Source organism: Pituophis catenifer, unplaced genomic scaffold (genome assembly GCF_029215685.1).
Source record: "Pituophis catenifer annectens isolate HBS135680 unplaced genomic scaffold, rPitCat1.0.hap2 SCAF_2, whole genome shotgun sequence".
NCBI classification, from domain to species: domain Eukaryota; kingdom Metazoa; phylum Chordata; class Lepidosauria; order Squamata; family Colubridae; genus Pituophis; species Pituophis catenifer.
Genome location: NW_027256882.1, coordinates 296,834,414 through 296,848,826, shown reverse-complemented (window position 1 = coordinate 296,848,826; position 14,413 = coordinate 296,834,414). Strand labels below are relative to the sequence as shown.

The 14,413-nt window shown below is 48.2% G+C and overlaps 1 protein-coding gene across 3 annotated transcripts in view; it reads right to left on the bottom strand.

Moving 5' to 3' along the window:
• Positions 1–14,413, bottom strand: part of LOC139313395 (phospholipid-transporting ATPase ID-like) — a 50,898-nt gene that overhangs the window by 30,706 nt on the left and 5,779 nt on the right. For all 3 annotated transcript variants that reach the window (XM_070938999.1, XM_070939000.1, XM_070939002.1), the window contains exons 2-5: positions 5,294–5,352; positions 4,944–5,057; positions 3,055–3,153; positions 2,499–2,560 (exon numbers count right to left, since the gene is read on the bottom strand). In XM_070938999.1, the coding sequence (XP_070795100.1) occupies positions 2,499–2,560; positions 3,055–3,153; positions 4,944–5,057; positions 5,294–5,352 (334 nt within the window). The remainder of the gene's footprint in view (positions 1–2,498; positions 2,561–3,054; positions 3,154–4,943; positions 5,058–5,293; positions 5,353–14,413) is intronic.

The window sequence follows — 14,413 nt, the reverse complement described above, 5'->3', positions numbered from 1 at the left end:
TTTAGAAGGAAAAAGACTGGAATACTGAATATTGAAAGTTTTGATCTTGAATTTGGATGGCATGCTTACTTATTTTATGACAACAAAGTGGATAAAGTATTTAAAAGCCATATACTCAGAGACTCTTTGATGAGAGTTTGGAAGAAGCACCGATTCAAATGGGATTATAAAATACCGCTATGGCTGGATCTTGGTCATATTATGTGGAATACAAATATAATGTCACTCGGGGGGGGGGGGTTTATACAAAGAGGTTCTTTTTACAGATGCGGGCAGATGGCAGTTGAAGACATTACAGACACTGTTGGATGAAGGGATTAACTTAACTTGGTTACAATATAATCAGTTACAATTGAGATGGAAAGAGGACCAAAAAACTGGTATTATGTTGCATGAGGAAGAATTGGTTAGACACATAAAAGAGAAAGGTCCAATGCATATTAAAAGGCTTTATAATGATTTGTTAGAAAGGGATTCAGAAACTGAATTAGTCAAAGATTGTATGATTAAGTGGGCACAAAATTTTGAAGAACCAGTGATGCTGGAAACATGGGAAAAAATCTGGGTTCAGAACGTTAAATTTACACAGTCGCAGAATTTGAGGGAAAATTTCTATAAAATGTTTTATAGATGGCATTTAGACCCCAAAAAATTGTTGTGTATGTACCCTAATGTTCAGCCAAAATGTTGGAGATGTGATTGTTTAGATGCTACATATTATTATGTTTGGTGGACTTGTAGGAAAGTTAAGGCTTTTTGGATAAAAATTTGGTGGGTCATGCAGAATGTTTTGAAGAAAAAAATTCAATTTTCTCCACAACTGTTTTTATTGGGTATAGTTAAGGGTTTTACATTGGGTGAAACAAAATTGATATTGTATATGATAACAGCAGCAAGATTGTTGATAGGTAAATACTGGAAGAATGAAGCTTTGCCCACTATCGAGGAATGGACTTTGAAGATGGCCAGTTTTGCAGAGATGGCGAAGATTTCAGCATACTTAAAAGATTGTTTACAAGAGACTTATGAATGGTAATGGAAAAAGTGGATAGATTATGTTCAGAACAAATATCAAACTAGGAAGTATCAAATAGCTTTTATTTGAAAATGATATGTCAAGACAGTAATATTTTAATGTAATGAAGATGAAAAATTATACGGGGGAGGGAGGGGTTCAAATTTTATACAAAGGGTTTTTTTTTTACTTGAGATGAGTATATTGTGTGGAAGTCCGGGGGAAGGGGTGGTCTAGGGAGGGTTAGGGAGGTTGGGAAGTTTGGGGTGGGTTGAGGGGGGGGGGGAAAGGGGTGAAAATGTAATTGTAAAACTTTTGCAATAAAAAAAAAAAAAACAGGGGTCCAGAAGGCAATTCCCCTTTGGAAATTGGGAACAGCAAATAGAGTTGCTCAAAGAATGACCCCTGACACAAATCGGTGGCAAGACCACCCTTGTTGTGCTCTCTTCAGTTCTGGCCCCTGTGCCTTAAGGAAAAGACGACAGGACTGGGAAAGGTGCGAAAAAGGACAGAAAAGAAATAATGGAAAGGCTGACACAGGCACTCAGTCTGGAGAGAGAAGAGGGTCTGGCCCAGTTTGGCAAGTCTGAGTCCATCCTTGGGCTCTCCTGCCCACAGCAGAGTCCAGCTACGGGACTAGCTGACAGCCCTTGTAGGGGTCTGTCTGGAAAAGGGAGTGGATGGGCTGAGCATTATCCTGTTTTCAAGAACTCCCTACGTGATTTTCCATTGGCTGAAACCTAAATATTTGGAAACAGCATTGGGAGGGGTCCCTGCCCTCCAAACCAGGTAGCATCCAGCTGACCACCAGGTGAGGCAGGAGCCTGACCTTCCTGGCCCAAGGGCCTAACCCAGCCTCACACCTTTTCCGAGCTCCTCACATAGAGACGCTCCCATTAACTGCTTCTCTCTCAGCGACATGAGCGCAAAGTGTCATTGTCCCCCCCAGGAGCCCTTTGGCTTCAAAGAAGGAGAAGCCCCCACCTCTGATGCAGGGAGGGGGGGGTATATTTAATTGCATCCTTTTCGTGTTGCCTTTGCAATTTGATCCCAAACGGGCTCCACCTTTGAGCCACCTGTAAAAGAAACTCAGCTCAAGGTTGACTCAGCCTTCCTTCCTTCCAAGGTGGGTAAAATGAGGACCCAGTTTGTTGGGGGCAAGAGGCTGACTCTGTAAACTGCTTAGAGGGGGCTGGAAAGCAGTGTGAAGTGGTATAGAAGTCTTAAGTGCTGTTGCTAACTGAGGGGAGGTGAGAAGACATCAGGGCTGTGTTGAGAGATACGGCTTCAGCCTCTGAGGGGGTGAAAGGACGCTTGTTCCAGCTTGGGGGCCGTGATCCTTGACACGAGTTTGCTCTGGCTGTGGAAACTTCCTCAGGCCCCACAAGGAACCTCTGGACCACCAGGGAATACCCTCCAACCTAGTTTTAAGGAGCTTCTGGGACTTGCCAGCTGTTCACTGGGTGACCTGCAGGCCGCTCACCTGCCATTAATCAGAACCTTAACTGGCCGGTTGTTGACTTGCTTGTCATTTGCGTGGCGATTCTGAAAAACAAAACACAACTAGAATCAGCCAAACCATAGAGAGGGCACCCAAGACTGGCTAGGATCCAACCTGACACCTGTCCAACCACCTTAGGAAAGTGCAGGATTTCAGGAGCCCTAAAAGCAGGGAATGTCTTCACCAGCAGGACGGCTGATGTCAAGGAAGTGGTGCCCTCCCTGGAACATTTACTGCCCTTCCTCTCAAATCTTCACTGTTTGCATTGTCTGGACTTGGGTGGAGGCCAAGAACAGCTGCTCTGAAGGCTCCTCCAGAAACCCCCCTCTCTCCCCCTCCCTCTCTGGCCACAGAGGAAGTCTTGTCTGTTGCTGACCCCTCCTTCTGGACACAAGGGCGGGAGATGGGTCCCAGCTGCTTTGGGATGAGACTGTTTACTCCGATGACTTCAATTTGAATTTGGGCCCAGCTTAGGGTTGATGCAGTTAGCTGGGCACGGGGAGTGTTGCATTGATGTGCATTGTCACCAGACTCTTACAACGTCATCCATGGCATCCTTGACTGCGGACACGGTCAGGACCAAGACCAGAGGCACCACTGTGGTGAACCAGGAGAGGGAGGAGATCTCAGGGATGAGCTGCAAAGAGAGAGAAAAATCAGGATGCCCAGAAGGCTCAGGGGGATTTTCCACCGTGACTTGGCAGGCAGAGAGGTTAAAGAAGAGGTCAAGCCTGGGAATCAGCCTCCGGTTGCCATGAACACCTCTATTCCGCTTTCTCTGTTCCTGCAGAGCACAAAGGAGCCAGCTAAGGAGGGGGAGGAGCAGGAGCAGGAGCAGGAGGAGAAGCTGGTGGATTGCAAGAGTGTCGCCGAGTGTCCCTTGGAAAGGACTCGGGGACCGCTCTCTGCTGCCAAAGCAGAACCACCACAGAGGCCGCTGAAGGGGATAAGGGGGTCGGTTCCAGGGTGTGAACAAGCGGAGGGGAGCCAATGGGAGGTAGCCACACAACCGCTCAAGGGGAAGTTGTGTATGACTACGTGACTATTTGAAAGTCCCCCCAGGAAGGGGAGGCACAAAAGCCAGCCTACGAATGGTGCCGTGAAAAACTAAAGAAGAATGGAGCAGAAGGCGGGACCTACAGTTGTTGTGGTACACATGACAGTTTGTCGGAAAACTGCCAAGCACATCTCCCTGGCTTGTGCTTAGAAAGCCAGAGAAGGTTGCAGAAGACTCAGAAGAGGCACAAAGACTCATCAAAACATGTGAGGCAACTCTCCACAAATAAACCTTAAAAGATGCCTACCTCTTAGAGAGGAGTCGCACCCAAAGCGAGAGACTCAGCTGCTTACTGGACTTGTGGAAAGCAGGGAGGGACCGTCCTGAGGGCATCTAGCCTCAGGGAGCCTCCAGAGATGAAGGCAGATGAGAGAAATGGAGCAGGCCCTTAGAACGGGAACTAAACGCAAGGAGGTTAAGGGCTATGAGGAATCCCAGCTGTTGCTCAAAGTCTTTGATGTGGCTTCTAACTTTCTTCAGGACAGGAAGTCCTTGACTTATGACGGCAATCGAGCCTGGAATTTCCATTGCTAAGTGATCCGGTCATAAAGTGCAACTGCAACACTTAGTGACGCAATCCCTGCAGTCACAATTGTTGTTGTTAACTGAATCCCATTAGGTGAAGCAACTTCCTGGGAAGTCAGAAGGGAAGCTGGCAGGAAATTGCAGGTCCCAGGCCTGCAGGCAGAGAAGTAATTGGCTGTTGCTGGGTGGGGGGAGGGAGGAAGGGAGCGAAGGGGGGGCAGGGGAGGGTGCCCAAAAGGCGCAGCATGGGGAAGGTGCCAGGGAGAGTGTGCAAGAGGTGCCGCACAGGCTGGAGAGATTGCACAAGGGTGCACAAGGTAGTGCAGTGGTCAGGGGGTCTGTGGGTTGCAGTGAGGATTGGGAGGGTGTGTGGGGTTGCACAATTGGCCACTGCAGGGTGAGTGTGAGTGAGGAGGGCCTAAGGGAGGGTGCACAAGTGGGGGAGGGGGCTACACCAGCAAGTTGCCATCTTCCCTACCAGTTTCCCCATTGCAAATTGGCAACCCATGATACGTGTGAAGGGATTGCCAAGAACCCGGATCAAGATTTGGGGAGTTCTGGGACAGCCACAGCTGTGAGGACCGAGTGTAACCATCATTCATTCAGCGCCATCTTAACCTGGTACAGTCACTGACTGAATGGTTGTAGGTCAAGGACTAAGGAGGGCAGCCCTGAAAGGCTCCAGAGCTGTTCTACCAACTTTTGTTCCTCAGAAGGGAAAGTGCCAGCCAGCGCATCCAGGGGCATTCTCGGGGTCCTTCCCAGGCGGTGCCTGCTCTTTCCGGTGCCCGGGCCCCCTCCCTGCCCAGGCCCACAGCAGAAGGGAGCCCGAAGGGAAGACTCGCCTGCAGAATGAGCAAGACGAGGAAGTAGGCATTGGCGACTCGCTGGAATTGCTCGAAGAGGTTGAGAGGCAGGAAGGTGAACAGGTTGTACTTGGAGGTTTTAATGGAGTTTTTCTGTGGACAGAAGACGACCGTGAGAAGGGTGGGAGTCGGGCAGCATGACTCATCCCCCCCCCAGATGAATCGCTGGGGGGCTGAGTGGGCAAGGAAGCCCCACCCCCGAGGGTTTGAGTGGCAAAGAGGAGAGAAAGGGCATTGCCACCCCCAACGCTCTCTTCCCACAGACCCTCGGCTCTCCTCTCTCTACCTCAGAGAGGGGTGGGGGGGCGGAGTGGAATCTGGTTACTTACAGCATAATCGAACTGCAGGTTGAAGGCCCGGTCGTTTGCCCGCAAGCACCGCTCCTCCTCTGCAAGGCAAGCGTAGGAGTTGGGTGCCAGGACAGGGAGGCTGCCACAGGGCCTCTTGGCTGGGGTGGGGGCCATGATGATGCAACATTCAGGAGAGGAGGAGGGTGGGCAGACAGCCATGCCCCCTCCCAGCCAGCAGGCCTGGCTAGCTTTCACCGAACCTATTCCCCTCCCAACCCCAGGCAAGGGGTCCCTTCCCTGCTGCCTGGGAGCCACAATGATGCCTTTGGGGGCCCAAATCTTGGGGCTTTCCTTCTGACCAAGACACACACACACACACACACACACACACACACACACACACACACACAGTCTGCCTCTGTACAGCATGGGGGTAACTTCTACTTTCCTGAAGCGGAGGCCCACCCAGGAATCTCCACGGGGGGGGGGGGGGGTACCAGGGGTGTTCAGCCTCTGCAAATCTCACAGCAAGCTGAGTGGCAGTTAAATTTAATAAACAAATTAATTAATTAATTAATTCAATGCATCTAATAAACAAACAAAAAACCCACCTTGCCAGCAATGGCAGGGTAGCCTGATGACTTCCTTGGGAAGCAGTGCAAGAAATGTGGGGAGGCCAGTGAGCAGGGAGGGGGGGATGCCCATTGTGGCAGGGGTCCCATCGTGGGAGGAAGGTGTTGTGCCCCCTGCTTAAGCAGTGCTGGGCACGACTCTTTGGGAAGGGGGCCAATTCAGTCGGGAATACTGTTTCCCAGTCTGTTTACTGTTTACTGTTTCCAAGAAGCAACAGAGGTCACACTTGGGGTGTCATTTTGCTGCAGGGCCTGGAACAAGGCAAGCCCCCCTCCAGTAGATGCTCCCCCCCCAGCAGAGGGACTGTCCCAAGCCCATCGCACGAGCCTCCTATGACCAGCCTTATGGTTTCTGGACAAAATCTCCCTGGTCACTTCTGGAAAGGCTGTGAAGTTAACCTACCCCTCCTCCCCCATACCAGCCTTGGAAACCGGGGGGATGAGGGGGGGTTGGAGCCATGGCGACCAATCAAAGGAGGGAGTCAGGCTCTCTCTCAGGGGGTGTCAGCCTCAGCTTTGCCTGCTTCAGCTGCCATAAGAAACGGGGGAGGGATTAGTTATGGGGGCGAAGGGTGGGAAGATGCAGGAGGTGTTTTTTTCCCCTTGTAGGACGTGTCTTCATGAGAAACGAAAGTGAATCTTCAAAGGGGACGGCTGACCAACTGCCCTACATTCCTGATGAATGACACTGCCAGACGTGATGCCACCTGACCTTTGGGAGACCTTTGGATTGGCTGATGATCAATGGACACGGGAGGGGGGGGAGAAGCTTAGTAGATGCATTTCGCGCGTTTTGCTCACTTCCAGCTTTACCTGGGTTGCGATCATTTCATATTCAGTAAAAGTACTAAACTCTTCAAAATGTTTGAGTTTGGGTTTTTCTTTCCTGGATTTTGAAGGAAGCATACCTGACATTAAGCTGGAAGTCACAACCAGTCATCCCGGACAAAACCCGAGGGGACTGAAAATCCAAAGTATGTCAGATCGAGGGAGTGATGAAGAAGGGAAGATGGGGGCAGCGAGTTCAACCGCCCTCCAGTCGGAAAGAGAAACTGCAGAATGGCTGGAAAAACTCCGTTTGGAGCCGGAGGAAGCTAGATGGTCGAAAGGAGTGGGGAGACTGCCGGACTGGGGGGAGGACCCCCGGGGAGTGACGACTTCCAGACCCCGTAAAAAGGAGGCAGTGTGGATGCAAGAGCAAAAGGAACGTCTCATGATAGAACAAGCCTTGCAGCTTATCCGTGATGTGGAAGAAAGCAGAAAAAACCGTGAGTCTTTTGGAATTCCTGGGGAGAAGGGGGAAGCAAGCCCCAGGGGGGATCCAGAAGAAACAGCTTGGAGGGGAGAGGAAGAGTTTGAGGAGGGAACATCCCAGGCTTCGGCAGCTCGAGGGAGAGATGCAGCCGGCCAGAGAACCCCAGCCTTGCAGGCCCCCCCCCCCGCAGACGTAAAAAGCCAAAAATCCCCCCCTTCCTGGGAAGTTTGATGGAAATCCTAAAGCCTTGGGATTTTTCCTGACCCAAGTGTGGAACCACATGCAGGACTGGGGGGAGGACTACGAAACAGAGGCGGCTAAAGTCAGAAGCGTCGCGAATGCCCTAGAGGGAGTAGCTGCTGAGTGGATGGTGGTTCTCCACAATAACAACTCCCTCTTACTGAGAAATTACAACCAGTTCATGAGGGCCCTTAGGAGGCGTTTTGAAGACCATTTAGCTGAACGAAAGGCGAGACTCAGAATGAAGAGCATTCAGCAGGGCCGGAGGCCGGTGGCAGAGTATATCCAAGAGTTTCGTGAACTGGCACCCTATATGACAGGCTGGTCAGAAATGGCTCTTTTGGAGAGTTTCAAGGATGGATTGAATGAAGAGATATATTGAGACTGCAGAAGCATGGGGGTCCCCGATGATTTGGATAGATGGTACATAGTAGCTGAGGATGTAGAGATTGAGCTGAGACGGAGCGAACTCCGAGGAAGGCGGATGGGGGTCCAGTCATCCTCTTTCCACCGTAAGGGGGCACCCAAGATGACTGGCGGGAAGACCGAATTCAAACCCAAGTCAAAGCCCTTCACCTGTTTCAAATGTGGGAAGGAGGGTCACCGGGCTGCCGAATGTTTCTCCAAGCCACCGCCAAAAGCTACCAGGGCCGGCCAAAAGAAAGGCGACAAAATACCCACCAAAACCCGCGGCACCGCCCTGAAAGGAGAAGTCGTTGAGTTCACTCCCTGAAACCAGGGTGAGTTGGGAACTCCGACCAACGATGACGACAGCGAGACGGACTCCGACTCCGACGATTGGGTGAGTCACACGGAAGAACCCTTACTCATCCCCGTAGAAGTAAGGGTGCCCTCCACAGGAGCTCACGCGCAATTGTTAGCCCTGTTGGACTCGGGGTGCACTAGGTGCATAATTAGCCCCAAAGTAGTGGAGGAAATGGGACTGAGACTGAAAACTTTAAAAAGACCCATTGCATTTTGTCAATTAGACGGGTCGATTGCAGGAGGGGGCCCAGCTAGCTTTATGACCGAACCCCTTGAACTGCAGTTGGGGAATCATGTAGAGAATCTCAGATTTATTGTAGCCCCTGGTATGGAAAGACCCCTCATTCTAGGACTGCCCTGGCTTCGCAAATGGAACCCACAAGTAATTTGGAAGACGGGGGTCCTGCGCATCCGCACAGCAGAACCAACTCCGGAAAAGGAAGCCCCCCCCGAGGGACGACATAAGACCAGAAAGGGTGGCAGTAGCCATTAACTATATTGAGGGAGAAGAGAAAATTCCAAAGGAATATTGGGATCTCAAGGAAGTGTTTAGCGAAAAAGCATCGGATGCTCTGCCTCCCCACAGGGCCACTGACTGCACCATTGAAATACTCCCTGGGGTGAAGCTTCCCAAACCAAAAATTTACCCCATGACACCTCGAGAATTGGGGGAATTACAAAATTTTATTGACAAAAACTTAGAACGGGGATTCATCGAACGAGCCAAACCCAAGGTGGCGGCGCCAGTAATGTTCCGCGAAAAGAAAGATGGATCCTTCCGTTTAGTAGTTGATTATAGAAACATGAAAGCGATTTGCGTAGAAAATGTCTATCCCCTCCCACTCATGAAGGACATGTTAGCCCATTTAGGGAAGGGAAAAATTTTCACCAAACTTGATTTAAGAGAGGCATACTACCGAGTGAGAATAAAAGAGGAAGATGAATGGAAGACAGCATTTAATTGCCCACTGGGATGTTTCCAGTTTAGAGTACTCCCTTTTGGACTACAGGGAGCCCCGGCTGTATTCATGCAGTTGATCAACGAAGTATTGCACGAGCACCTGTATAAGGGGGTGTTGGTCTATTTGGATGACATTCTGATCTATTCTGACAACATGGCCGACCATGTAAAGTTGGTTCGAACGGTCTTGAAGAAACTCAGAGCAGCTGAACTCTATGCCAAACTTTCTAAATGTGAATTTCACCAAGACAAAATCGACTATCTGGGGTATCGTATATCGCATGAGGGAATAGAGATGGACCCTGAGAAGGTCCGGGCAGTGCTGGAATGGGCCGCACCGTGCACCCGTAAACAGTTACAAAGTTTCTTAGGGTTTGCTAACTTCTATAGACAATTTATCCCCTCTTTCGCGAAAAGCATACCTGACAGGGGGCTTCAGCCAAACGCCCTCCACCACCCCCATTTTCTCAAAATGGTTCTGTCAGGGTTCCAAAGAAAGAAAAAGATGGCCTCCACGGCTGACAGGTTCACCGCTTATCAAAAGAGAACAAACATTCAGCTGCTTTTCTGCTGTTCTGGGAAACGAGAGACGGATCTGATGATGATGCATTGATTGGCAGAAGCTTAATGGACCTTCAAATGCAAAGGTGCTTCCAGGGAGCCTGAGGGGAGGGTATCACCCCGGCCTCGCCTGTCTTGCTTAGTTATTGAGGGCAAATTTGTAAAAGTAATCAAGCCAGCAGAAAGAGTAAAGACTTGGAAAGAAAATCAGCCAGATATATATATATCTATATATATGTAGGTCCTTGGTTATTCGGGTCTTCTCCCACGTAAAATTGGAAGTGTCTTGGCGATGTTTCGACGAAGTCTCATTCGTCATCTTCAGGCTGGTGTTCTCGGCTTCGTGCTCCTGGAAGCATGAAGCCGAGAACACCAGCCTGAAGATGACGAATGAGACTTCGTCGAAACGTCGCCAAAACACTTCCAATTTTACGTGGGAGAAGACCCGAATAACCAAGGACCTACATACAAACACCCGCGAAAACCTGAGAAAACATCTATATATATATATATATATATATACAAAGTTTCCAGCTGCTTCGCCTACTGAAAAAAACATCAACCAGACAACGCAACTGACAAAGTTTCAAAAACTATTCGCAAACTTTGCAGGATGCTTCTCGGACTGCATATTAAGCAAGATTTCAGTGGTATCAGAAACACTCAATTGTCAGCTGAAGTATCATCTCAGAAATGCAGATAATCTGACAGGAGACTGAAAGTAGGAAGCAGCTTCCTTTGCCCAAATCACAAAGCTGCAAGTGCGAGAAGGATGGTGGATGCCCTGGAGACTTGCCTGAGGGGGTTGAAAGCGATGCTCAGGTGCCTGCAGGCTCCTGCGGGAGGAAGACCGCGGGGGGGGCGGCGGGGGGGCGGCCAGGGTTAGGGTTAGAGGATCCTTCCAGCAGCACCGAGCAGTCCCAGTTGGAGGAGGCAAGGGACTTACCTGGAGTGGCCCCAAATCCCTGGGAAAGAAGGAAGCTGTGTTCCCTTCTCTGGCTTTTGCCTGGTCTGAAGAACCTGGCCAAAATGGTGCCTGGAGGGGCTGTTTGGCAAAAGAACTTGAGGGTTGCGTCAGGCATGGGGCCGGGCTCCTGCAGAGAGGGTGAGTGGGAGGGGGCTGGGGGTCATGATCCTTCCAAATGATCTGGCAGAGAAGCACAATAAACTTAGAGAGAGGAATGTTCACATCCAGCTGCTGGGAAGTCAGCTATCCAGCTTTATCCAAGAGGGGGAAAAACACACTGTTCTCTTCTGCTCCATCCCACCCCGATGGTTTGGTTCTCTGCTGGAAGAACATCTGGACAGAGAGAACAGACTCCTAGAGCTGGAAGGAATCTTGGAGGTCTTCTAGTCTACCCCCTGCATAAGCAGGAAACCATATACCGTTTCAGACAGGTGGGTGTCCAGTCTCTTTTTAAAAGCCTCCACTGATGGAGCACCCACAACTTCTGGAGCCAAGTTGTTCTACTGATTACTCTGTTTTTTGCTGTATAAGACTCACTTCCTCCCTCCCCCAAAAAAAGTGGGTGGAAATGTCTGTGCGTCTTATACAGTGAATGTTGCCAAAGCCCCACCGGCCCCCACCTTTCGGTCTCTGCCTCCCAGCAATTTGCCTCCTTGCAGCAAACAGCAAACAGCCTGGTCAGCTTCACAACAGGCTGATTTAGCACAAGCAGCTAATTGGTGGTTGGATCAGCCTCCTGGAATACCGCCTATAAATTGTTCCAGGCTGTGGAGATTGCCATTGCCCATCGCCACTGCCGCCGCCTATTCCTACCACCTGGAAAGGATGCCAAAAATAGGATGCGCTGAGGTGGCGATAAGTAGCAGTGGCAAATAGGGGGTGGTGATACCTGCAGCCTGGAACAGCTGATAGGCAGTATTCCGGGATCCAACCGCCAATCAGCTGCTTGTGTTAAATCAGGCTGTGCTGAAGCTGACCAGGCTGTTTGCTGTTTGCTGCAAAGAGGCAAATTGCTGGGAGGCAGAGGCAGATTTTTTTTTTCTTGTTTTCCTCCCCAAAAGCTAGATGCATCTTATAGTCTGGAGCATCTTACAGTCTGAAAAATACAGTAATTGTTTTAACTGTGAAGGAAATATTTCCTCAGTTCTAGCTCGGATCTCTCCTTGATTACTTTCTATCCGTTGCTTCTTGTTTTGCCTTCAGGTGTTTTGGAGAATAGTGGACCCCGTCTTCTCTGTGAAGCATCTCATGCACTGAAAGACAGCTACTGTATCACCCCTAATTCTTCAGAAGAGAAAGCAGCTTCTAGAAATGTGACTGGGAGGGAGGCAGAGAACTCAGAACCATTGTATCATATCTTTCAAAAATCCGTTGTGGCAAAAAATACAGAGAGAGATGGAAAATTGGAAAAAATTACAATTATCTTTGTTAGGAAGAATAGCAGCAGTAAAAATGAATGTTTTGCCTAAGTTTTTGTTTCTTTTTCAAATGATACCAATACTTAAAAAAGATGAAAATTTGAAGATATGGCAGAAGGGTATTAATAATTTTGTCTGGGCAGGGAAGAGACCGAGAATAAAACAAAAAATAATGCAGGATATACGTGAAAGAGGAGGTCTCAAAATGCCCAACTATATTATGAGGCAGCTGTTCTGTCAGCAATTAGTGATTGGATGAATTTAACAGAAGAAAGAATATTGAATAATCTGCCATTCAATACTCAACACTGCCAAATTGTCCAAATCAATACTATATTTAATAACAGCAGCCAGACTTTTGATGGTGCAGTATTGGAAGAAGGAAGACTTACCTACTATTGAAGAATGGACATTAAAAGTAGTGAATTTAGCAGAGATGGCAAAAATTTCGGCATACTTGAAGGACCATTCAAATGAAAGATATATATCGGAATGGAGAAGATGGATTGACTATATTCAAAACAAATATCGGACTAAAAAGTTTCAAATATCTTATGAATGAAACCAACATTTTCTTTTTGAATTATGTTTTGTTAGTTGAAAGGGGAGTTAAAGAGCAAGAGAGAATTAAGAGCCTACAGAAAGTTAGCATATTTTAGTTTATGTTTGTTAAATGTTACACCCTGTATTTGCTCTGGGAAGTCCGGGGTGGGTGGGTGGGGGGAGGGGGGTTGGAGGGAGAGGGGGCATGAGGGATGGGGGGTGGGGGGAGGAGGGAAGGTGGGGAGGAAGGATGGGAAAAAATTGTTGTAATATTTGTTGTTTTACAAATTGTTGTAAAACTTTTTAATAAAAAAAAAAATCCTGGAGCACCGGGGAACTACCAGAGGATTGGAAAAGAGCTGATGTGGTTCCCATCTTCAAAAAAGGGGAGGGAAAACCAGACCCAAGAAACTACAGACCAATCAGCCTAACATCAATACCCGGGAAGATACTGGGAAAAAAATAAAAAAACAGATCAGTGAGCATCAAGAAACCAATGAAGTTATAACTGGTAGCCAGCATGGCTTTGTTAAAAACAGATCATACCAAACCAATCTTATTTAATTCTTTGACAAAGTGACTAAATTAGTAGATCAGCAAAATGCTGTGGACATAGTATATTTAGACTTCAGCAAGGCATTTGACAAAGTAGACCACAACCTACTTCTCGTGTAACTAGAAAAATGTGGGATAGACAGCATCACCACCAGATGGCTGACAAACTGTACTCCAGGAGTAGTCCTTAATGGTACTACATCCACATGGAGGGAAGGAAGCAGAGGGGTAACACAAGGTCCTGTCTTAGGCCCAGTACTCTTCAATATCTTCATAAACGACTTAGTTGAGGGAATAGAAGGGGAACCCATCACATTTGCAGATGACACTAAGCTGGCAGGAATAGCTAACACCCCAGAAGAGAAGCTCAGGATCCAAAAAGATCTTGACAGACTTGAACAATGAGGCCCATCCAACAACATGAAATTTAATGTGGAGAAAAGCAACGTTTTACACCTGGGCAGAAAAAAAGCAAAGGTACAAGTACAGATTAGGCAAAGCTTGGCTCAAAAACAGAAACTGTGAAAGGGACCTTGGAGTCCTAGAGGACGATTGTTTAAACAAGAGCCAGCCGTGTGTGGCAGCAGCCATAAAAGCTAATACAATCCTTGGTTGTATAAACAGAGGCATAGAATCAACATCACGTGAAGTATTAATACCGCTTCATAAAGCCTTGGTAAGGCCACACACCTGGAATACTGCATCCAATTTTGGTACCACATTACAAAAAAGATGTCGAGACTTTGGGAAAAAATGCAAAGAAGAGCAACTAAGATGATTAAAGGCCTGGAAACATATGAAGAACTGTTGAAGAATTTGGGTTTGGCTAGTCTAGAGAAAAGAAGGACTAGTGGGGACATGATAGCAGGATTCCAGTATTTGAGAGGCTGCCATAAAGAGGGGGGAGTCAATTTATTTTCAAAATCACCTGAAGGCAGGACAAAAAACAATGGATGGAAACTGATCAAGGAGAGAAGCAACCTGGAATTAGGGAGAAACTTCCTAACAGTGACGACAATTAACCAGTGGAACAGCTGGCCACCAGAAATCATAGGTGCTCTTATCACTGGAGGTTTTTTAAGAAGTCTTGACAGTCACTTATCTGAATTGGTATAGGTTCTCCTGCTTGAACCGGGGGCTGGACTAGAAGACCTCCAAGGTCCCTTCCAACTCTATTCTGATTCAGAGGTCTGTTATCGCTGAAACACTGTGTGGGTCTTCATCCAACATCAACTTCCAACTGTAATGAGCACAAGGTGGGG